The sequence below is a fragment of the Primulina eburnea genome, chromosome 3, assembly GCF_022965805.1.
Source record: "Primulina eburnea isolate SZY01 chromosome 3, ASM2296580v1, whole genome shotgun sequence".
NCBI classification, from domain to species: domain Eukaryota; kingdom Viridiplantae; phylum Streptophyta; class Magnoliopsida; order Lamiales; family Gesneriaceae; genus Primulina; species Primulina eburnea.
Window position 1 is genome coordinate 5,818,130 of NC_133103.1, and position 24,543 is coordinate 5,842,672.

General features: G+C 35.3%; 3 protein-coding genes and 1 long non-coding RNA gene across 7 annotated transcripts; 2 read left to right on the forward strand and 2 right to left on the reverse strand.

Moving 5' to 3' along the window:
- On the forward strand, positions 1-2,686 carry LOC140825734 (uncharacterized). Of its 2 annotated transcripts, XR_012116734.1 has the most exons (4): positions 1-267; positions 1,368-1,686; positions 1,794-2,384; positions 2,418-2,686. XR_012116734.1 is itself a non-coding variant. In XM_073187673.1 (3 exons), the coding sequence occupies exons 1-3, from the start codon at positions 187-189 to the stop codon at positions 2,330-2,332; spliced, it is 939 nt and encodes a 312-aa protein (XP_073043774.1). In that variant the 5' UTR covers positions 1-186; the 3' UTR covers positions 2,333-2,686. The 2 variants fall into 2 exon arrangements, 1 of the variants encoding a protein (XP_073043774.1); XM_073187673.1 differs by having other exon boundaries at positions 1,794-2,686.
- A 1,235-nt stretch (positions 2,687-3,921) lies between these two features.
- On the reverse strand, positions 3,922-9,127 carry LOC140825735 (ABC transporter B family member 13-like). The gene is given in 13 exon segments (XM_073187674.1): positions 3,922-4,671; positions 4,674-5,271; positions 5,363-5,401; positions 5,403-5,605; positions 5,707-6,288; positions 6,291-6,492; positions 6,618-6,841; positions 6,929-7,242; positions 7,341-7,600; positions 7,704-7,904; positions 8,003-8,178; positions 8,249-8,303; positions 8,438-9,127. Coding segments are annotated over 13 exon segments (3,768 nt in total). The 5' UTR covers positions 8,726-9,127; the 3' UTR covers positions 3,922-4,045.
- A 6,899-nt stretch (positions 9,128-16,026) lies between these two features.
- LOC140825736 (synaptotagmin-2-like) lies at positions 16,027-19,900 on the forward strand. Of its 2 annotated transcripts, none has more exons than XM_073187675.1 (12): positions 16,027-16,256; positions 16,862-16,960; positions 17,078-17,128; positions 17,285-17,408; positions 17,617-17,735; positions 17,927-18,028; positions 18,233-18,307; positions 18,432-18,508; positions 18,597-18,843; positions 19,086-19,436; positions 19,533-19,664; positions 19,754-19,900. In XM_073187675.1, the coding sequence occupies exons 1-12, from the start codon at positions 16,125-16,127 to the stop codon at positions 19,883-19,885; spliced, it is 1,641 nt and encodes a 546-aa protein (XP_073043776.1). In that variant the 5' UTR covers positions 16,027-16,124; the 3' UTR covers positions 19,886-19,900. The 2 variants fall into 2 exon arrangements, with proteins under 2 accessions (XP_073043776.1, XP_073043777.1); XM_073187676.1 differs by having other exon boundaries at positions 16,042-16,597.
- A 2,216-nt stretch (positions 19,901-22,116) lies between these two features.
- On the reverse strand, positions 22,117-24,142 carry LOC140828096 (uncharacterized). 2 transcript variants are annotated; one of them, XR_012117115.1, is made up of 3 exons: positions 24,002-24,131; positions 23,674-23,877; positions 22,117-22,470 (listed from the first exon to the last, which is right to left on the reverse strand). It is a non-coding gene; the product is annotated as an uncharacterized lncRNA (long non-coding RNA). The 2 variants fall into 2 exon arrangements; XR_012117114.1 differs by having other exon boundaries at positions 22,117-23,877; positions 24,002-24,142.
- Between the last annotated feature and the right edge of the window lie 401 nt (positions 24,143-24,543).

Here is a 24,543-nt window from a genome sequence, read left to right on the forward strand (position 1 = left end):
TCATGAGTGATTTTTCGTGCGGAGAAAGTTTCGTTTGTCGGCAGTGTTCGTCACCTAGGGTTCTTGAAGTTTTCTGAATGAGCATAATTAGTTTCCTAGAATTTATTTCCTGATTCTAATACTTCACCCCTATAATAGTTGGATTTCTGTATTCTCTTCAAATCCTCGATTCGATCTCGTAGGTATATGTCTCGGTGCTTTCCCTACCCGCCACCAGGGTATACACTGAGCAGATCCAGCGAAGATGCCTTGATCGAATCGATTAAGGTTTGTTGAATGGAGAGTCCTGATTGATTTACGCATGAGCATGATTCCTAATCGATGTTAATGGTGGCGGTTCTCTGTGTTGTTCTCTATGTATGGGGTGCTGTGGTCGAGGTGTAAATTTCAAAGAAAAATATATTGGTGTCGAACGTGTACAAAAAATCTAGAATTTGTGATTCGTTTATAAATTCAAACTTAAAGTCACTAATTAATTCTATGCATAACTATGATTCAGTGATGTGATTTTTTGAGAACTTGATGTATCTCACTTTAACGAAATATGAGGAGGGTTTAGAGTCACGAATTATCGTGATAGAAATGGATTGGAGGTATTTGTTTTAGATTCTTTTTTAAGATTATTAAGCTGTTTTTTCGAGCTTTTGGAGGCGGAATTCGGCTCATCACAGTATCGTTTCTGATTGGGATTTAGCATAGTTGAGATGATGATGGATACAACTTTTTTGGTGGTTTTCATCGTGGAGGAGGCCTGGTGATTGAAATAGAGAAGATTGACCCAGGTATTGGGAGCACTAATTCACACGTGTCCTGGGGCCTAAGCACAACCATTGAACTGTGCAAAACAAAGGTTCATTAGCTTACAAATAAATGTAAAAGCCTTAAAGTTTGATTTCACTTAAAATACATAACCATTTCATCAGGCACATGCTTAAAATGTGCCTTGAACCTTTGAATTGGTGCAACAAGTTATGGGCTTAATTGTCAAGGTGTGCCCACTGCCCCTCGTTGAACAGCTGCACTTTGGCATGCCCCTAGGCACCACAAGGTCCTTGTCTTGTGACTTGAGTTGAGCTTATGTGAACATATTGCAGATTTTTATTAATTGCATCTTGCCATTGCAAGTATGTTAGTATAGGATGTCGGTATAGCCATGTTGCTATCTTAAGTGGGGCTATATCTGTATTGTTATGTATGGCTTTTTTCAAACTTATCCAAAAATGGTGCCTCCCAATGAACATTATCTGGGTGCTAGGCTTGATTATGAATGGTTTGTGTATGGAGTGCACTATTCATGCTCCGAGGTCTCCGTTCATTTCCTTGGCCAATATCATCAACTTTAAAATTGTTATTTTGGTGCTCTAAAGCTCCAAAAAGAAAGGGGGAAAGCCAAGGAACAGAAGGAGAGAAGAAAAGAGAAAAAAGAGAGAAGAAAAGAGGAGGATAAAAGGAAAGAGAGGAAGGAGAAGGCAAATCCAAACCAGAACTCAGATAAGTATGATATTTCGAAGGGACAACGTGACAAGAATTTTTGGGCAAGTATCGATCATTTGGAAAAAAGTGGCCTCACTGATGAGTGTGAGCAGCCTATTTGTTTGCGCATTCCTAGCACTTCCTCGGACAGCACCGAAAATAGCACCAAAAGGAAGAGAGAATTCTTCCCCGTTGATTGCAGGCATGGCCATGGTAAGTTCTTGTTTCTATACTTAACTAACTTCATGCCCCTTCGATCATCTGTGATCATCCATGACCTTTTGTATAGTGCTTAGTTTATCTCATTGACGGTGAAACAGGCAATGTTATCAGAACACAGATGGCCTCGAAGGAACAAAATTATTCCAATTCGTCAGTTGTACATATCTGCTCTACATCTGGGAGAACGGACATTCCTGCCCAAAATAAAGATGGAATTGGCCACGAAAGCAAGCAAGAAGCCATTGAGACCAGCAAATTTGGTCAGAGTTTTACTGCTAAAGCTGAAAAGGAGGAGATTATCTGTTTAATTTCTAAGATTGATGCTGGTGCTCCTGGCATAACTGGAACTTCATCCGTGCCTGATGCAGTTAGGTCCTCTATCCAAAAACGGGAATCAAAGTATAACAAGTTATTCGATACATGGCTTCCTGCACAGCTTGAGGATACATTTCTCGACACAGATGATCTTGATTGGCTCTTCAGTGGCGACAATCAATGCAACCAGGCCAAGAAAAGGTTGAAATCCGAATGCGATAGCAAGTCCTGCTCGAGCAGCTCAACATTGTTGCAAACTCACGCACGCTTCTTGCCTGAAGTCGATGTTCATACCTTGCCTTTCACGGTTCCATTTGCCTGAGTAGTTTTTTTATCTCCTCTCCTAAATCATCAAGCATAGATTGTCATGTAGTGTCAAATAGGAGCCAGATAACATGTTAGGAAAGAGGTGTTGGTGTAATGACATTAGTTTGTGACCCGAGGACATGTTGCCTATTCTAGATAAATTTCCTTTATTTGGAGGAGTTGGGTTGTTATTTTTGTTGATATCGAGTTACTTGTGGGCTCTATGAGATGAACATCTATGAAGCAAAAAATAACAAACTTTAAATTAATCTGGAACTTGAATAAGATGTGTCGATATCGATATACACAAATCATTTTATCAGAATTTCGTTGATACGATATATGAAATAGAAGATGAATGCTTGCAGTCGCTTGTTTGTCGGAAGTTGCATATCATTGTTTCAAAAATATTCAACTTGGCCCGGACGAGAAAACTGTCAAAATTATTTTCTGAAATTTGATATGTAAGTATTTTGGAACTGATTTGAATATATATTAAGCATGCAAATAGCAAAGTAAATAATACACAACTGCAAAAGGTACATGAGAATTATAGAAGTTTGAATTGAGGTATAATTTTTCTATATTCTCTCCGTCGTTGTAAATAGATCATCTCAGTATTCGATTGATTTTAAAATAAATTTCTAGTCCTTTCGAAAGTTGCGATAATTTTGTTTTCGAAATATTCAAGTTTGAATTGAGCATCGAGATGTTAGGTCATGTGTAGTAATTTAACCAAGCAGATGGTCAACTTTTGAACCAAGTTACAGAAACAAGAATTTAGATTGCAGCCCCTTGAAAGTTCTCAGTGGAATATGCAGCGGATGAAGAAATCAACTTGAACGATGAATAAAAGTTGCAAGAAAATATAGAACAAATATTTTACGTGATTCGATCAAATCGATCACCAATATGACATCAATATCCAGGAGATACAAGAACACTACTTAAACAATACGATTCACTCTTTATATTTCTCTCAGAGACAAGAAATAATCACTCTTGAATTGGTTTCCCCTCTTCTCAATCTCTCAACCTCTATGCACTTGTATCAGATGTGCTCCTCAAACTTTAGGGGTTCCTCTTGTTTTGAACCGGCCCCCACTGATCCCTTTTATATCAATCTCGAGCCACACAGTAACTCCACATGGGAATTGGCATCGGCTTTACCTTTGGGCTTCTATTTTGCTAACTACCAAGTTGGTTACTTCATTGAGGTGGATGGTTGGCTTAATTCAGGATTTTTGACATTAGTTTTACATCAAGTTTAGTAGATATCTGAAATTGATTTAGTATTTTAAACCTTATTTGAAAATATGCAAATTCTAATGTATACAACAACATAAATACTAAAGTAAATAAATACAGAAAAAATGTAAAGGATGACAATAAGTAATATTTAATTTACTCAGAAAATAGTGTAAACTCTATGCTCACACATACAACTTGTTACACAAGTCCTTTGGATGCATGTTAGTGTCGGCTAGTATATACTCTAAGTCACCGTTTAGCTTGTGAGATGGATGATGGACCAAATACCAGATAATTTAAAGATGTTGCTCATCTTCAGACCAAACGCTACTTGATACAACAGTGACACTGAAATGGACAAGAGCTGAACAACTTCATCGAAAAATAATATATATCACCATGGATTGATCTATAGAGAACTTTGTTATATATATATAAACACTAATCTGTTAAGCTTCTATTTTACTAATTGCCAAAATCATTCTATGTTTTCTACCCCTTTCTGCTCACACTGTAAATGGACCAACTGAAAATATACACTTTCATGTCTGCTAATAAGTTGCTCATGGCTTCCACTTTCAACCGTTTTTCCATTCTGTAGCACAGTGATAAGATCGGCATTTCGAATGGTAGAAAGCCTGTGTGCTATCAGAATCGTCGTCCTTCCATTCATAAGCTTGTTAATGGCACCTTGAACTTGCATTTCTGATTCTATATCCAGAGCACTTGTCGCTTCATCCAGAAGAAGGATGGCTGGATCCTTGAGAATCGCCCTCGCAATTGCTACCCTTTGTTTTTGTCCCCCTGATAATTGCACCCCCTTTTCACCAACTTGAGTGTGATATCCTTCTGGCATTTGGCTGATGAATCCATGTGCATTTGCCGCTACTGCAGCATTCTTTATCTCAATTTCTGATGCTTTCCTGTTTCCGTATTTGATATTTTCATAAATGGTTGTGGAGAATAATACTGGCTCTTGCTGCACTAGACCTATTCTTAATCGTAGAGATTTAAGGTTTAAGTTCTTGATGTCGTATCCATCGATCAAAATTGTCCCTGAAGTAGTATCGTAAAATCTTGAAATCAGAGAGATTATGGTACTCTTCCTGAACCACTTTGGCCTACAATAGCCATGCTCTTTTCCTTTGATACTTTTAAGTTCAAATTATCGAAAACTATTATATCTGGCCTAGTAGGGTATTTAAAGCACACATTCTTGAATTCAATGTCTCCCCTGATCTCAGTCACCATAGTGGACGAGGGATTTTCAGGATCAATTTCTGTGCTTCTATTAAGAATGTTAAACACTGATTCAAGAACTTTCGATCCCTTTACAAAGTTAGGTGCCAAGGCGAGCGTTTCTGCTGCGGCTAAGGCAGTTATGATCAAGATCATGAAGGACTTAATGATGTTTCCGAAGTTTGACTTTCCTTCTTTAATCAGAACAGATGCATACCAAAGTCCAACTGCATAAGAAGAATATGCAAGAAATAGAGATATACCATAGCCGAAACCCAGTATATGGCCACGCAGTAGAGCTCTCTTTCTTGGCTGGTGTAGTTCAGAGGCAAATTTGGCTGTCATCCTGTCTTCAGCTCCAAAAGCAGCGACTGTACGGATATTAGCAATGGCTTCGCGAGCAACTTCCGTAGCTCGATGGTATGCCTTGGCATGATCTCCTCCAAACCCCTTAAGAAATAGTTGCTGCAAGAAAAACAGAAACCATTTTAGAATTATAATAATATGAAAAACGAATATTCAAAACAAGGATGTTTCTAGTTATTTTAATACTTACCTCAGCTATATTTGCACCGATAAGAATAGGAAATACTGCTAACCACAACAATTGCAATACGCCAACTTAGTATAAAAGCAATAACAAATGCTGTCACAGCTAGTGCCATATTTTGGACAGCTGTGGATATACGGTCAGCTATTGCAATTCGTACTAATGTTGCATCTGTTGCTAATTTAGAAGCCAGTGAGCCAGTGCTATTCTCATCCTTGTCAAACCAGCCAATCTCATTGGAAAGAATGGCTGTTAAATCCAGAGAAATGGTATATCTATCAATTTTATGACCAAAGAGAGCTAGAGGCACAAGAGTTATGATCCCATTTAAAAGATAAGGAAAGGAAAACCTGAGAACATGGACAAGCGAACTCGTGCAATAAGGCGTTCTCCCATTAAAGTATAGAAATAGTGCTGCAACAAATATATGAATATAGTCACCAATGCCGCCCCAATGAATATAAAAGAAATCTTTCTGACTTCTTGTTTGATTATTGAATTGTCCCCACTGTAGAATACAGTTAAAATATGTGTGATCGCAAGGGCAAAAATAGGAGTTTCCATGCCAGCAAGAACTGCGCCTAATGAACCTAATACAGCACATGGCCATTCTGGTGCGTTGAGTTTGATTAGTTCCCAAACTGGGCTTCTTAAATCTCTTGGTACTTTTTTATGATCACTACTCTTGTGCAGATTGTTACAGACGATTGGCTTCAACTTCTGCTGACAGTTATCAATGTCAAGGTATTCTTGAGTGCTGGAAACTCCAGATATTCTTGTATTGTTGTCTGAGCTAGGGTTTGTTTTGTATTCAGACATTTGCATGCTCACCAAAGATGCATAATCTCCACCTTTGGACATCAGTTCAGTGTGAGTTCCTTTATCAACAATTTCACCATTCTTGAGAACGAGAATCGTGCCAACCTCTCTACTGTTGATAATCTGTGTGCAATAACAATTGTTGTCCTATCATTCATGACTGAATTCAGTGCCTGTTGAACTATGAATTCCGACTCTGAGTCAAGTGCGCTGGTCGCTTCATCCAGTAGCAGTAGCTTCGGATTTCTCAATATTGCTCTAGCAATAGCAATTCTCTGCTTCTGACCTCCTGAAAGCTGTGTTCCCCCTTCTCCCACCTATACGCAACAATCATGCCGGTGGATTGAATAAAAACTATTAGACTCGGGGAAATGTGAGTTGTAGTGCGAAACTTTAACTTTTAGCAGAAGTACGCATGTAAATTTTACTTCTGGAAACGAACCTGAGTGCGATAACCATTGGGTAAACTTAGGATGAAAGAATGTGCATTTGCAGATTTTGCAGCCTCAGTTATTTCCTCCATGTTTGCGCCCTCTTTACCAAACAAAATATTTTCAGCTATGGTTGTAGCAAACAGAACTGGCTCTTGGTTAACCAATCCCATATGTGATCTTACCCATTTTAATCGAAGTTTCTCCATATCATTTCCATCCAACAAAATTTTTCCTGTCAAATTCCCACTCGTTATTCATTCTCATACCTCATGAGGCACGAACTAGAAAGTACGATGCCTCGTAAAATGACATCCAATACCTGAAGTTGGGTTGTAGAATCGTTGAATCATGGAGATAATGGTGCTCTTACCCGAGCCACTAGGACCAACGATGGCCAATGATTTGCCAGCAGATACTGAGAAGCTCAGATCCTTGAAAACCGTAGCGGGTCGAGAAGGGTAAGCGAAACAGACCTCCCGAAATTCGATATGTCCATCTATTCTTGAAAGCACAATCCCCTCATCTGAACTTTTAGAAGCACTAGAATCATTTTCTATCATTTTTAAGATACCTGTAACTGCAGCACGAGCCTTGGAAATGGCAGCAAGATTTGGAGCCGCTTGACCAAGTGCACTACATGATAACAAGTCATGCTTCTTATTTCAGTAAAAATGAACAATGAACAGAAAACAACTAAACTTTACTAGCGTATATTTTGTTTGTGTACTTACAATCCACTATAAATCACATTTAAAATTGTTGTGAACGCTTTCCCTCCATTCGTTACATGATTCCTTACAAGAACACTGGCATACCAAAGAAGTAAAGCCCAACAGCAAAATAGAAGCCCAAAGGTAAAGCCGATGCCAATTCCCTTCACAATCCCAGTTTTCCTCACCAGCTTGAGGCCATTTTTAAGTGAATTAGAATATATTTCAATGGCCTTTTCTTCTCCAACGAAAGAGTATACCGTACGAACTTGTGAAATAACCTGATCAAAGTGGATTCAATGTTTATTCAACAAGAGTTTCGATTTGAAGAAACAAAATCAAATGATCACTCAAAAAACGCATTCTTTGTGATTTCCATTTCACCTCTTGTGCTACTCTTCCAGCCTCTGCATATGCATCCTCTCCTTTCTTGGACAAGGACGACATGATTATTGTATATACTCCTCCAGCAATGGCGATTAAAGGGACAATAGCCAATGTGAGAAGCGTGAGCTGCCACACCGAACAGAATCCCAACAAAAATCCCACAAAAAACGTCGAAAGATGGCATATGCAATGGCATATCTGCATAACAATAGAGAAAACGATAACATTTAGAAACGCAGCTCAAGAACGAACCGGGTAGATAAGAATTATCTTCAACTATCTAAGGTTCTGTCCACCTTATCTCCTATTGCATCCTGCACGAGTATGGCATCACTCGAGATGCGAAAAATTATATTTTGCTCTCCTGCTTCTGTATCGAAGAACTTAATATTTTTTCCCAACACGGATTGAAGATACTTCTTTCGCAACGAAGCTGTTTGCCTTTCCCCCGTCTGAGTCCAACAAGCAACGCCTGAGATTTATTAACACGAGTAAACATATTTTCCTCAAAAAGGTATTCTAATCTAATTATAAAAACATACCGGTCCACGCTGATAACCACATAACTAATCCAAGATAAACTAAGAATAGAGAATACTGCACGGAAGAGAAAAAAAAACATTTCAACGATGGAAGTAAAAATTATCTTAATATGCGGAAATTTGAATGATTATTCAAGAAAAAAAATACCATTGCTTTATGACAGGCGAAAACAGAACCATTGAATGTACCTTGGATACTTCTGAAGAAAATCTGTGAGGATCCGAAGACAAGCTTCCTAAAGAATTGATCATACGACCAAACAATACAAAAAATACAGGAAGTGTAGCACCTTGTAAGCAAGCGCCAATGCTTCCAAGAAACATCAAAGCATAGTCTACCTTATCTGCTGCAGCAAATAGCCTAAAGAATGAAACAATTTCTTGCTTTTCCGAAGTTGAATCCATCGATTTTTGGCTTCCGGGCACCTCATCGTGCTCGAAACTTTGTTCGCTTTTTGAAATTTCAACTTCATCCATGGGTCCCGATTTCGGATGAATTTGTCAGAGAGCAAGAAAATGATATCCCTGTGAGAAACTCGATTGCTTGCAAAATAGCGAAATATGTAGTTAGTAACTCAACTACTTCTTTCATTAAATGCAGATTCAAAATATATTCATATCTATGCATTCATCGTTACACAAGACTACTATGATCGGCCTTCTCCATTAGTCTTCAACAACTGGAGTAACGAATTCATAGTACAGAAATCTTGCTGCATTTTGAGCCACTGATGCATTATTTGCTGGCTATGCGGATGACACCAACTCTTGCATTCAAGTAAATGGCTGACAGGAAACAAGGGTGGTTCAGCAGCGAGGGGCCCGGAAGTCGAGTGGGTGGTGGAACAAGACGATGAGGTTGCGGCTATTTAATAACATGCAGAGTCTTTAACATTTGATTTTACCAAAAATTATTCACAAAAATATAAAGAATACATTTTTTTTCCATATATTTTAAATATAAAAAAAATATAACATTTTTCATCAATCTCAGATATTTAATTCAGTATAATTTAGTATTCTTTTATATATTCTTTTATCAATCTACATTCATACATTAAATATATAAGATATTTTTATATCACATTAAATTATTTAATGGTAAAATGAGAAACTAAAGGGTTATTATTTGAAACTAAACGAACCCACATACAATTCACAAAATCAGAAGGAAGGGAGAGCTCATGGTTAGTGTCACACGTGATGCATTTATTTCCAACTGTTTCGGTGACGTGAAATTAAATGTCACAGCATCTGTGTACAAGCAAGTATTTTTCATTATATTGTATTCTTAACATCCTTTTCTTTCCCAAAAAAAAAAAATTAGACAGATTTAAAGCTTCATGTTCTTGGTCATGATATAAAAGAATTGATTCGAGCCGTATAATTGAATATACAGAGCTCGAATTTAAATTATTAAAAAAATTCTCCATTTCGACTCGAAATATTCGTGAGTTATTCCTGAAAATAAATATTCTTAAGATTCGAATATATAGTTTTATTATATCAATAAAATATTAAAGCTCGTGAACAGTTTGTAAACTATCGAATAAAATAATTTATGCTTGAGTTCGGTCCGGAAAAAAATCAAATCTGTTTGGATTCGATTTGAGTTCAATAATTTTAAATGTGAATCAAATATTTTGCGAGTTGTCTCGATTGTTTGCTTCCCTAATTTCAACGGGAGATGACTCAACGGAATCAATGAACAAAATTGCCATAAACGCTTCGGGTCTAGCTATATTGATAAAATTTCTCAACTCAAATAAAAATTAAGATATTTTTTTTAAGCTTGATGAATGTGACATGTAACAAAATATCATTCCCAACTGTAAATGATGCAATTAAAACTTATAAATACATCCAACCATCTTTGGGGCTGCATTTAATTAGCATTTTTTTCAAACAACTTGGACAAAATTGGCCCTAATGATGTCTGAATTCCATGTTGTACCTTAACCGACTTCTTTAAAAAAAAAAAAAAAAAAATCCCGTACTCGGCACTCAACGCTTGTTAATTTTACAAACCCTGGCCCTAGAAAACCCATAATCAAAGCTTGGGAAAATTACATTTTTTTTCATCACTTTTTCAATTTTAATCTTGTTGTTACACAATTTATGCTCTTGATCTTGTCCACTACTTTTCTATTTTAGTCATTTTTCATCGTAGGCTTACGTAACGTTGGAAAATGATTATGTGCCACAAAAATGTTGGTATTTCCGATGATACATCGATATTATACTGAAAAAGACTAAAATTGAAAGAAAAAACATACAAGTTAGTAGATTAAGTGTAAATTAACAGATAATATGATAAAAATGAAAAAAACATAAGTTACAAAATCAAAAAATAATTTCGTCACTGGAGCTTAATTTTTTTTATGACACCCGGTATTCACATTTTCCGATTTTACAATGTATGCCCGATAGTAGCTGTGTAAATTCTGGGATCACAGCAAAAGCAAGTTTCCTTTATTCTGCTCAAAATTTCCAAATTCCAAGTATATCCTAATCATATATTCTTTGAGTTCTAGGTTGGCATGGTGCACTTATCCGTATATATGTTCATAGATCAAATGGCTCAGATCACAAATTTAAAGAAAAATTAAATGCAACCTGACTAAATTTTAAAGTGGAAATAACTTCTAAAACATAAATTTTCTATGAAATTAATTTATAATCATAATGTCCTCAAATTCTTGAAAAATCAATTGATTTCAAGAGATCCGTTCTCAACAACATTTCACCCACTTATTAATATTCATGAGCTTACTAAATCCTATTAAGTACCAATATTCACGATCTTACACTATCGCACTTCAATTATATTAGCTATCAACGAAAATACCAATGGTATCTAATATTGTGTGTTAGAAAATATTTTTTATCGTCTTTATTTTTGTGATTTATTTGGCTCAATAAAATTAAATTATTTGGACGCAAACTTTGAAGGATTTTAGGAGAATTTAGAAAATTTAAATAAGATATTTGTTTGAAGATTTGAATATGACTGGTTGAAAACACGATAGAGATATTGATGTTGAAAATGCGAAGGAAATATTCTTTGTTTACAATACAACAAGATATATTGGATCAAAAGCATATAATTCCACTTTTTTTTTGGTTCTACGGGATGGGTACATCAGTTACATAATATTTTTTTTAGGCACACTCTTGTGTCTACCTATTCCTAGCTTGTCTTCATCGATAATCTTCTTTAGCCTTGGTGAAGGGTCCTCGACACTCCTCCAACCTCTGTCAAAATCCAGTGATGTCGATGTCAAAAAGTCTACCACTCTGTTTTGTTCTCTATATATGTGATGCACCCGAACTTCCCACTCCTTCCCGAGTAACTTTTGACAACTATATACTAAGTTGGGCGCTGGCGAGCAGGGTGCCACTTCACCATTAAGCCACTGCACTACTGTTGCTGAATCTATCCCGAGCTCCACCTTTTTGTACCCAAGTTTCCATGTGAATTCTAATCCTTTTTATACTGCCCATAACTCTGCTTCTTCGCATGTGAATATGCCAATATTATGGATGAAACCTTTTAGCCATTCTCCATATTCATTTCTCAGAATTCCTCCTCCTGCCTTTTGTCCATGTGTTTTAACACATCCATCGACGTTCAATGCACACCAACCCTTTGGTGGAGGGTTCCACTTAAGACATCGGTCTTCGTAGACGTTCATATTGTTTAGCAACACCTTTTTCTTGGAGAATGCATTCTTAATTTCCAAATATTGTTCCAGAATCCATCAATTCTTCCTTCTAACATCCAACTTCTTATCTGTAAACACATATTCGTTCCTCCATTTCCAAATCCACCAAAGTGTAATTGCGAATAAATTCTTCCAGCCTGTCGTTCCATTTTTGTGCACCTCCTTTGATAGATTTTTCCTCATCCAATCCTCGAAATTCATACCCAACTCAGCTTGATATTGCCGTGTGGATTTCAGAACGCACCATAGTCCCCGTACTTCCTGACATTTGTGGATGATATGGTATACATCTTCTGTTTCGATAAAGCATAATGCACAACGAGCATCCATCGTGAATCCTCTCATGAGTCTAGCTTCATTACTCATGATCTTTTTATGATTCACTAACCATATAAATGTTCGGAGGCAGTTCGGTGCCTGCAATTTCCAAATTTCTGACCATATTTTCTTTGGTCCTTGCTGGCTTGCGTGGGTTAGCATGTCATATGCTGATTTTACAGAGAAGTAACCCGTGCTCGTTCCCTTCCAGCAGCTGCTATCACTGACGCTATCCTCTTCGACTAAGGTGTAGGCTGCCAGTTTATTTTCTATCTCCCTTGACAGGAGTCCCTCTTAACTCATGCCAGTTCCATCCTCTTCCCTTTGTCCAGTACTCGTGGACTCTTCGCATTTCTTCTTGGCAGCGGTAACCTTCAATGTTGGACTTATCAAAATTTGAGTGATTGTTGAATGATTGTTGTCCTCTGCCTTTGCCCCGAGAATCTAGTGCATAAGAACCTTGGCCTCTTCCATGGCCTCCGCTGCGACCTCTATTTGATCCTTTCCCGCTATATATTTCATCATGAGTTGAAGCCATCAATGCTTGTTCTTGATTTGAACATGTGTTCATTCTCTTTTCATGCAATTGAAAGTTCATCAAGATCTTTTAATTTGACTATCAATATAACATACCACATAAGAGGATTTTGGAGGCATTGATCGAAGAATTTTCTCCACTACAGCCACATCTTCAATTTTTTCACCATGAACACGCATCTTGTTTACTGTTGGTACTCTTGAAAAATATTCATCAACTGATTCTGCTTGCATGATTCATGTGAAGAATCTCAAACTCTTTGCGAAAAGCTTGAAGTTGCTGCCTTTTCACCCTTGCTGTACTCCATACTTTTTCTTTCATTGAATCATCCATTGTCGGGCAAATATTCAAGATAGCTGCCTCAATCTCCAAATGAAAGAAGTTAGCTGCAATGCTTTTATAACCGGACAAGTTGTCAAACCGGTTTACTTTGAAAAACAAACTGACCGTCGAACCAGAATACCATTATATTATATTATCTGACGATCTAAAAGGAACAGTTATATTATATAAAATAATATTATAAATATAGTAAATAATATATTTTAAATTATAAAGATATTTATATAAATAATGACAAATATTTATCCAAAATTTTAAATCTAAACAACATACATATACTTATATCAATATTTATTTTTTAAAAAAATAAATCAAAATAGTGTCTAATATTACTAACTAAAATAATTTTTGTAATAAAAAATCAAAATCCAAATAAATATATATAATCACAGGATAAAATTTTAAATATAAGAAATTTTTTTAAAAAAAATTAAAGAAGTCAAAATTTAAAAAAGAAAAAGAAAAAAGAGCGAACCGGATGGACATGACTGAACTGGTTAACCTGTTCAAGACTAGTTTGACCGTCAAAACGGTTTATAAAATTGTTCAGGCCGGACCTATGACCGATCAACCCAATCCAATTTTATAAACATTGGTTATATGCGGTGAAAATTTCAAAATAACACTTTTTTTCAAAACACCACCTACCGTTTTCGTCAAACAGGGTTTATTTCATCCTACCTATGTGGGCATTGCCCCCATGATAGGATGGATGGTCAAGATTTGTCCATGCATATGTAGGACCCACAATTTTTTTTTGAAATTGTATGTTTGGCAAGATCTTGGCCATCCATCCTCTCATGGGGCAATGCCCACATGGATAGGATCTCATTAACCGTCAAACAGCCCTTTGACGTGATTGAGATGTTTCTTCTCTCATGCAAAAGAATGGAATAATTTAGTATATTGTATATCATCACCATGGGCCAACTAATTAGCACGAACCTTTGATTCTAATGCATTTTTTTCTTGAATCACAAGCTTCTCAATATCATGCTCCACCTCATCTATTCTGGCAGAATTGTTTTTGGCTTGAATCAAAGTCAAAAAACCATTAATCTCTTTTCGAAGAGACGCAATTTCCAAGGCCCAAGAATACCATGGAACTGAGATAATTTACAAGGAAGATCAACAATATTTTCACAGTGCTTCCATAGATCAATAATCGATTGAAAGCCCTCAATCATCTACTTATGTTCGAACATAAATCTCTTGCGCCTTTTTCTGAAAAGAACTTCACGAACCATCTTCATAGAAACTGAAATAAAGTCTATGATCCGAGCTATAGAAATCAAGATGATTAACTTTTATTGTAGGATATAGCTAGCTATTGCCATTCAAAGTTACGAACGAACCTATCCAGTTGCTCGAAAATAATCTGAATGCTCATGGGTTCCCAAGCCCACGTGCATTCTACACAAAGCAATTCATAATGTTCCGCGAGACTGCATAGCATCAGCGGATATGAAGTTGGTTCCTGAGTGGTGTTTAAGTTTCTTACTGACTGCTCAAAATGCTCCCTTGTCTGTTTACCTTCAGTTACAATAGCATCTCTTATTCCTTGTTCCTGTGGATTAGAAAAGTTCTCATGGACCAGACGTTCCCATGATTTAGTACCCTTTTTGGATTACCATAATTCACCTCCACAATTGATATCTCTTTGGCCTTCGTTATTGGGATCATTTTTACCTCCGAGGTTTCAAAAGATTCACCCTTGTTTGCTTGAGCATCAGAAATAACCATAGTCCCCGCCTCACGTGTTCCAAAGTTCCCCTTTAGAGCAATGTGTTCAGAAGAAACATCCATAAGACTTAATTAACTAAGTTTGGATCGGGAGTTTATATAAATTATCAAGCTCATTGTGTGAGCGTGAGAAGGTCAATGTCCAATTACTTTAAGGTTAAGCCCATTAATCCCTTTGAAAACTTATAAATAAATAGTTTTAATCTACTTTTACTTGGCTACATCAGAATTATTGGAAGATTCATGTGAACGCTAGATAGTGGAGTTCAAGTATGTAATTGTCACTCTTGCAAACACCAGAGAAGAAATGTAGTGTGCCACTTACATTACGAACAAAAGCGTTAGAGACATCGGAGAATATACGTCGAAAACCCTCGCTCAAGTCTATACTCTCCCAAAATAGAGCAACAAAGCAAAATACGACAATATGAGAGAGCTTACAATTGAAATGACTTTGCCATAGGCTCATGGAGTTTTGCAGGCTTGGAACCTATATATGCCTAGTGATCTAATCACAAAAGACAATGACATTTGAGATGAATAGACGAACTTAATGAGCTAGAACAAGGTATTTCTGAGCTTAAGCTTAACTTAGTTTTATCCATTCGTGATTAAATTTACTTTTACTTTTTTTTATATATTTTAATTATATAAATTAAAGAGCATCATTTTAAACATAACATATAATATCGTAGTTACTAAATAAAAATATTTCCACTACTTACCTTGTTTATTTTATTTATTATTAATAATTTCAACCATATAATCCCACGTATCCCTTATAATTAGATATAATAATTTTATTGTTTTAATTTTATGAAGATAGTTGATGTAGTTGATGTATGTGTGACCAACTGATCATATGTTCCATTTTTTTATCGATATCTTATTGGAAGAACTTCTCGTACAAAACTTGCCTAATATTATTTATTTGATAAAGATTTATTAGTGTGTATTTATAGATAGTGGCGTTAAATAAATAAAAAAAATATAAAAATATTAAATAATTCATCATCAAACACTTACGTTTTTAGAGAAAGAAGATTAGTACTATTTTAAATTATTTTCTTTCCAAAAATATATATTTTCCCCCTCATTTCTGGTTTCCGAGGAAAAGTCCACAAGGAATGAAATTCGGAGCGTTGCAAATTACTACATTAACCAAGCACCTGATTTACCGACATGTTTAGCAGGCCCCCACTCTTCGGGCATGAATAGTAAGAGGAAGCCGTTACATGTGGATCTAAATGGGGCGTTAAATGCAGAGACCGATCAAGAAATTTATGTTTCTTTTATCCTTCTATTGACTCCTCGCATCACCAAAAAAAGGAGTGAAGAAATTGTAAATTCATTCACTTTCTGTAATGTCCTTTTGTTTATCTGACTTTTTGTGTCTTATGAGTTTCATGTTTGATAGTTTTGTGAAGTTTTCTTGAATTTAAGACCTGTTTCTTCATCAAGATTTGAAGTGTAGTTTCTCGAGATAGAACTTTGAGGGCGATTCTCGTATACTTTTGGGATTTTCTTCTGTTTTTCTCTATTGCTGAGGGATATTTCGGTTCAAGATTTGATATGGGTATTATTAGCACGATAATGGGTGTTTTCGGATTTGGTTTCGGGATCACATTTGGGCTTGTGGTGGGATACTTTTTGTTCATATACTATCAGCCGAGTGATGTCAAGGTTAGTTTTTTACGCAAATTCTGAAATCAATGCTCGCATTTGAACTCTTGTAACTTTTTATTTGTTCTTGTTTGGGTTAATCTTTGTTAAATTTTGATGTCTTTTTCGAACACGTTGCTATATTTTGCATCGTTGATGGTGAAACTTTTACGTTACAAGATAACTTTCAAGTAAAAATGGATTTTAAAAAAAAAATTACGGGGGATTGCATGTGTGACTAGTTGTGATGATGTCTTTCTTATTTGGAATTTATATACTCAACAGGATCCCCAAATTCGTCCACTGATAGAAAAAGATTCTAAAAGTCTCCAAAAGCTGCTCCCAGAAATACCTCTTTGGATAAAAAATCCTGATTACGATAGAGTAAGTTTCAGTTTAATGTGGTCTACGAAAGAATCTGCAAGGATAGTGTTATTTCACATCCTCGTTTTTTTTTTTATCTTAGTTCATAGTTTCAAATTTCAAATGTATCTTCTGCAGATCGATTGGCTGAACAAATTTATAGGATATATGTGGCCTTATTTAGACAAGGTACGGTTATAAATTTGTTTTGGAAAGTGGAAAGAAATTAGTCACGTTTTACATACATTTTGTGATTTCTTGAATTTTTTGTTTTTATTTAATTTTATCATTTGTTGTTTGGAAACATTTGTCATTGTCATGCAACTAACATCCTAAGGTCCTCAGGCAATCTGCAAGATGGCGAAGAAAATAGTTGAACCCATTATAGCCGAGCAAATCCCAAAATACAAAATCGATTCTGTGGATTTTGAAACACTAACTTTGGGCTGTCTTCCGCCTACTTTTCAAGGTCTCGTCACTGATACATTCTCCTACATCCATATATAGTTTGCAGACAAAATGAACAGTGGCTATAAATATCACCAGTTTATCATGTTGATGTAAATTCTGCATGTGGAAATAGGGAATTATGGGTTCCTCAAGAAAGGAAACTACTTATCGTTACTTTTTGGTGCATGTCTTCTTGATTTCAACATTTGGTTTACCATATGTGCCAGGAATGAAAGTATATAGCACTGAGGAAAAGGAATTGATTATGGAACTAGGCTTGAAATGGGCTGCGAACCCTAACATCCTGGTTGCTGTTAAGGCATTTGGATTGAGAGCTACTGTCCAGGTATTCTATCTATTAAATATTACATGGATACGGCGTGATACAGATACAAAATATGACAACATACAAAAACTCAGAATACTACATGGGAGTATACAAAGCTGTGGAACTAGCGCTGACTCCCTTTTTTACATCTAATTATTTACTTTTGACGACACCCCGACTGATCTAGTTTTTATTTTTGAGAATGCCAGGTGCTTGACCTGCAAGTATTTGCTTCTCCACGAATCACGTTAAAGCCACTGGTTCCAAGCTTTCCTTGTTTTGCAAATATTCACGTTTCTCTAATGGAGAAGGTGTGTTGATGGATTAATCTCTATTTCTGATATTTCACATGAAACTCAAATGGCGTTTGCTGAGAGGCCCGTACAAAACAATACATATTTTTTGTATTGCAAATTGTATGCTAATTTCAGGGAAGAAGTAAAATATGTTTGGGATTTAGGTAACTATTGAATTGCAGACCTGATGATCTTTCTTTCTTTAAATTTTCTTTGTAGCCTCACGTTGATTTTGGAGTAAAGCTGCTAGGTGTTGATGCTATGTCCATCCCTGGGGCATACAGGTTTGTACAGGTAATAAATACTGAATGAATGTGTTATTTTGTAACAACTGAAAATTCTTTTTACCATGCCATGATACTGGTGTTTGAATTTCATATGTCGCATGCCCTTGTTAAGTATCATGGTTTTTTTTCAGGAATTTATAAAAGATCAGGTTGCAAATATGTATTTATGGCCTAAAAGACTCGAAGTTCAGATAATGGATCCCGCAAAGTATGTTTCAATCTTCACGGTGTAAACATTCTCCAACTATAACAAGTTCTTCAATTACTGATATGGATTGTGTTTTGGCTATCAACAGAGCGATGAAGAAACCAGTCGGGATTCTTGACGTGAAGGTTGTCAGAGCCCTGAAGCTCAAGAAGAAGGATCTCTTAGGGGCATCTGACCCTTATGTTAAGATAAATCTTACTGAAGAGAAACTTCCGTCCAAGAAAACAACAGTAAAACATAAGAACCTGAACCCTGAATGGAATGAGCAATTTACTTTTGTTGTAAAGGATCCTGAATCTCAAGTTTTAGAGCTTACTGTTTATGACTGGGAACAGGTACATCGATGTCTTTTGCTATTCAATCATGAGGACGTGTTGGCCTCCTCATTGCGTTGGAATCCACAGTCATATCTGATGTTCTAAAATGGTTGCCTGTGTTAGACAACAATCAAAATGTGGTGTTTGGGTTAAAAGATATGAATTGGACCATTACCAACAACTTTAGTAGGTATGGTGGGAGGCACTCGATGCTACAATTTCCTTCCCCTTATTTTGTCCCTGTTGATTTTTTTGTTTAGGTTGGTTTGCATGAGAAGATGGGATTGAATATAATACCATTGAAAGAGCTCACACCTGAGGAGCCAAAGACTATGACTCTTGATCTTCTTAAAAACCTGAATCCAGACGACGTTCAGAATGAGAAGTTGAGAGGACAACTTGTTATTGAAGTCAATTACAAAGCTTTAAAGGATTCAGAGTTGCCAACCAATCTTGCAGATTCAAATTCAGTTCAAAAAGCTCCTGAAGGGACCCCTGAAGGTGGCGGTCTGCTCGTTATTATAGTACATGAAGCTCAAGATTTGGAAGGAAAAAACCATACAAATCCATCTGCACGTCTACTATTTAGAGGGGAGGAGAGAAAAACAAAGGTAAATAGTCCGATATATATGTGTTTCGGTCAAGAATTGCATGCAAAAATTATTGTGAATGATCCATTTTTCTCCTTAATGGTACAAATTTGGCAGGCTGTGAAGAAGAACAGAGATCCAAGATGGGAAGAGGAGTTTCAGTTCATGCTGGATGAGCCTCCCACAAATGACATGATTCACGTTGAAGTTGTCAGCATGTCGAAAAGAATGGCTCTACTACAACCTAAGGTAATTGAGCAATGAGTGACAAAATGTTAGACCTGGTTAATACAAGATTGATCTACCATTGATCAACTTAGAAACTTGTTTTTTCGTAGGAAACGTTGGGTTATGTGGATATATGCTTGTCCGATGCTGTTAACAACAAGCGAATCAATGAGAGGTACCACCTGATCAACTCGAAAAATGGCAGGATCCAGATTGAGATGCAGTGGAGAACTGCATCTTGAAGAGGGTATTTCTACGGTACTGGGCCTTTGATCACTTCATGGGGTGTATGTGTGTTTAAATCTGGGCCTTTGATCACCTCATGGGCAGTGCCTCACAAGATAGGGTGAAATAAACCGTATTTCTACAGTGGAAGAAGAGACTTGAGAATTTGCTTTTTCAAGATTGTGGCTCTTGTGAATATCGTCCAATTGCAAGTTAGCTATCTTTAGGGGTGGATTTTGTTTCCTTTTCTATTTAGTTAAAAAATTGTGTACTGCTACAAGATTTTTTTAATTCAGAGCTAATTTCATGTTGTAATATATAAATAGACAATGTTATATTTCACACAACCTTATATAATTAAGTTTCAAAAATATTACTAAACTATAAACAACAAGAAATTTATGCAAATTTCAAATATTAAGATATAAACAGTCAAATTTCATTTAAAAATTTACTAATCAATAAAAACCACATCGAACCATAATTCCATTTATATATCGAGACTTTAATATACTATGTCTAGCAACTCATTAGTCATTACTCAACAAACTACCTCTCAAATTATTCAGGAGACTCCTCTCGGCTTCATCTGTTTTATTGAATGGCATCAGCAGATTGGAGATCAACGACGAGGAAGATAAGCCAAAGTTTAAAATTTTCAAACAAGCTAGCATTTTTCTGCACTACTAACGACGTGACACGTAGGTAGCGTATATATAATATATATTTTTATTTTCTTATATATAATATATGTTATTTTTCAAAAATTATTTTCAATATATTTTTCTATATTTAAAATGATGAGTAAGTACATTGAAAAATGATTTACCAAATATAAAGAAATTGATGGAGAGAAATGTGGATAAAAATTGATGAAATGTGTTAAAAGTAATGATGAGTAAAAAAAATAAATCTCCATGAATGTTGGGGTAAATTGTAAAATTTTGTGGTGTGACAGGCATACCAAAATATATCACTCTAATGATCTCAAATTATAACATAGTATATTTAGGTACAGTTTGATACATAGGATATGATAAGTAAGGGATATATAGTATAAGGATAAATCAAGGATAAATATAATGATAAGATAATATGTTGAATGTTTGGTATGATTTTAACAAGAGTGATTAAATTTATATATTGAATTGTAATGACAAAATTAACCATATCACAAAAACTTATATTGAATTGTTATCAAGATATTGTAATTGCATATCTCAATTCTTAAATTACGTAATATAATATATATATATATATATATATATATATATATACACACACACACACATATATATACATGTGTGTGTGTGTGTATATATATTTGTGTGTGTATATATTTGAATATATGTATGTATTTAATAAGCATTTAACATTAACTTAAATGTATTTAAATTGTGGGTAATTAAGTCATTTGTAATGTGTTTTATCATTACATTAAAATTATCACACATTTCACGATGTTTTATCTTTCTCAAAATTAATTTATCAAGGTCATGAGTTTTTTAAAAAGGTACCAAACATGGGATAATGGTGAACTTATCCCATATACCAAACACTGCCATAGAAACATGGGATAATGGTGGACTTATCCCATATACCAAACACTGCCATAGATTACTCGTGAGTATTACACAGAAGCACCGAGTTTTAAAATCAATTACACTTCTTGTCTGGCTATTTTGGTCTGCATACAAAACTGGCTGAAGGAAAAAGTTTTTTTTTTGCAGAGAACACTTTTTTAATCCGGCCTTTATTTAGCGTTATAATCTCTTTGATTATCCATCCACAAAAACTTATTAATGCATCGTGCTCGAGTCGCAAATTTAGGAGAATCAGTACTCCAATCCAATATATCAGTATGCAATTAAGCAAGTATACAATTACAATACTCTCTCATTTATCTATGTCAATCTCAGAGAACTTGTTTTCACAATTGAAGAAAGAATCCTTGGAATAGAATGAAAAAAATGCCACATCCTTATTCTTGAATACTTGTTTGGAACATTTTCTTAGAGTTAGTCTACCATGTGTCACTTGCATTTAATTATATGCAAAAGATAGCTGAAATACATGGAATAGCAACCCAATTTCGATGCAACATAGAACTGTGTTCAATGATTCATGTTATGATTTCTAATTCATGCAAATATTGGGCAACATGTATGAGAAATTGCAGTGTGGCTAATTCAAGCACCATGTGAGACTGAGTGAAAAATGGTAATTAACTCAATTTGAAACGGACAAAAACCTGAAAATAATCACTTTATCCATAAATGTCTTGGAACACATTACAAGAAGAACTGCTTCCTGATTTGCTTCACACAATCGACGTATTCGAACAACCTTGCGCACAGTGTAATTATGCTCCATTTCAACTTAATGCAGCAGCTTAACCTACATGATCTTGAACAATTCGTGATGGATTGGATCGTAACAAAGCCACCACTTACTCTTCAGTTAAAGTTGTTGGCCGCTTTGTCGTTTGATCAGCTGATAAGCGCAAGGGTTTGTTCAAAGAGAGTTTGATTAGCTCGTCAAATTCCTCAGTCATGGTTGCTGAAAACAGCATGGTCTGCCTCCTTTTAGGACATAATCTGACCTGAATGGTAGAGCAATATCAATTAGACAATCACCTCAAAATATGAAGTTCAGAATTGATTGAATAAAAGAGCATATTCCACAGAATAGATATGTTAATGATTAATGCTAATGTTAATGTTTGTGACCCCATAAATATATAGGTGGTATTAAACAGATGCACTTGTATCCATAGAGTTGGCTTTCTACATAACTACAGCAGTGAAAATTAAAATAAAATAACAGGAATATTGTCAGATGGCGACTTTCATTAACCAAAATAATATCCACAGGGAACAATTTCGCTCGTAAACACAGGCTCCAGTTATTTTCAAATAGAATGGAATAATGGTTTGAATCATAAACATAAGGATTTCACAATTAATCTCCAATGCTCTCTTCCCCTCCTCATAACTTAGATAATGAGTTGACATGCACATACCAATGCATTGACTTAATTATCCCTCCACCACAACGGGAGCTTTTATATGACGAAACTAGCTTCCTAAGACATGATTCTCACATGTCACAATAAAAACAACATTAAGCGTCCATTTTCGGACAGAGAATGAAAAAATGGATAATGATAAACCAGTTCATTAATTTCAGCACTAAATCCAAGCTCTAGGAGATGATCAGCTTCATCAAGTATTAAAACTACTGCAAGTTCATACAGATGAACTGACATAGAGTTGCGTAGGTGATCTATCATGCGCCATGGAGTGGCAACAACTATATCCGGCAGTGATCGCAAGGCTGCCTCTTGCACCTAATACGGTATCACGTCAGCATTTACCAAATACCTCAGAAATTGTTAAAATAAAATGGTTTATCATGTTGGCATCATAACTTTTGTTCATCAATTTATTTACCAAATCACACGTACAAAGAGTAGGTATTTTATGAGACAGTCTAACATATCATTTTCCGTGAGATGGGTCAACCCGATTCATCATTAAAGTGAAAAATAATCGTTTAACATAAAAAAATAATATTTGTTGCATCAATCAGATAGGGTTGGGGATCCGTCTCAAAATTATTCTATGAGACAGTCTCACGACAGTTTTTGCGATGTACAAGTAGGATAACTCATGTGCTTAACTAGTTATTTTAAAGATTATTACACAATATAAAATTGTAATAATGAAGTTTTCAAATTATTCTTTGGGCTTCATATAGCACCGTAAATATGAAAGCATTTAACCAGATTCAATAAAGACATTACATCAACGAAGAATGCCATAAAATTGAGCGCGTGGTATATCTGAATCCACCCAACAAAGGAGATTTTCTGGTTATCATGTCAGTCATCACCAAATAAAAGAGGGTTGTGATTCACAATCAGATCTTTATTGAAAGACCACCAACAATCAGACAACATCTGATATCTGTCATAAACTGAGCAAGTTTCTCTATCCTGCTATGAACCCTGAAAGACCAAATCAAGTATTCAATCAAGGAACACTCACAAAAATTGGCTGAAAAAATAAGTAACGAAAACCAACCAAATGGATATTAACTTAATGTATTTACAAGGGTTATTATACGAATACCATGTCATCGAGAAGTCAAGAGATCAAGACAACTGGAGCAAATTTTTGCTCTTACCCATTGTAGATGAAACCCAACCTCAAACCTGCAGCGTTCTTATAATAAGATAGTGTGTGCTTCTATTTATTATCATTATTACACATGCTTAAAAACCAAACCAAAATGGGTAAAGCGTAAACGGATTCAAGCCAGAAATTATTAAACCCGCTTTGGGAATTCGAAATTCTTTTCCAATTAGCTCTGAGATTCTTTTCTATCATTAACTTATCATTATATTATAAATATAAAAGAGAATAATTATTTGTAATGATTTTTTTATTTTCCAAAATCTGAATATTGTTTTAGCGTATTATCTATAAATAAATAAAATCTTCATTTTATTGTTTAATATTTGTCGCATGTAGTTCTATACTTAATATATATATATATATATATATATATATATATATATATATATATATATATATATATATATATATATATATATATATATATATATATAAACTCGAAGCCTATCCTATTTTGTTTCATTTCGGATTAATTA

Excerpts from the sequence above, each read along its gene's own strand:
- LOC140825734 (XM_073187673.1), top strand. The coding sequence starts at position 187 with ATGTCTCGGTGCTTTCCCTACCCGCCACCAGGGTATACACTGAGCAGA. Across the intron at positions 268-1,367 it reads CCTTGATCGAATCGATTAAG|CTCCAAAAAGAAAGGGGGAA; the intron begins GTTTGTTGAATG and ends GGTGCTCTAAAG. Across the intron at positions 1,687-1,793 it reads TGATTGCAGGCATGGCCATG|GCAATGTTATCAGAACACAG; the intron begins GTAAGTTCTTGT and ends ACGGTGAAACAG.
- LOC140825736 (XM_073187675.1), top strand. The coding sequence starts at position 16,125 with ATGAATAGTAAGAGGAAGCCGTTACATGTGGATCTAAATGGGGCGTTA. Across the intron at positions 18,509-18,596 it reads CAGATAATGGATCCCGCAAA|AGCGATGAAGAAACCAGTCG; the intron begins GTATGTTTCAAT and ends GGCTATCAACAG. Across the intron at positions 19,437-19,532 it reads GGGAGGAGAGAAAAACAAAG|GCTGTGAAGAAGAACAGAGA; the intron begins GTAAATAGTCCG and ends CAAATTTGGCAG.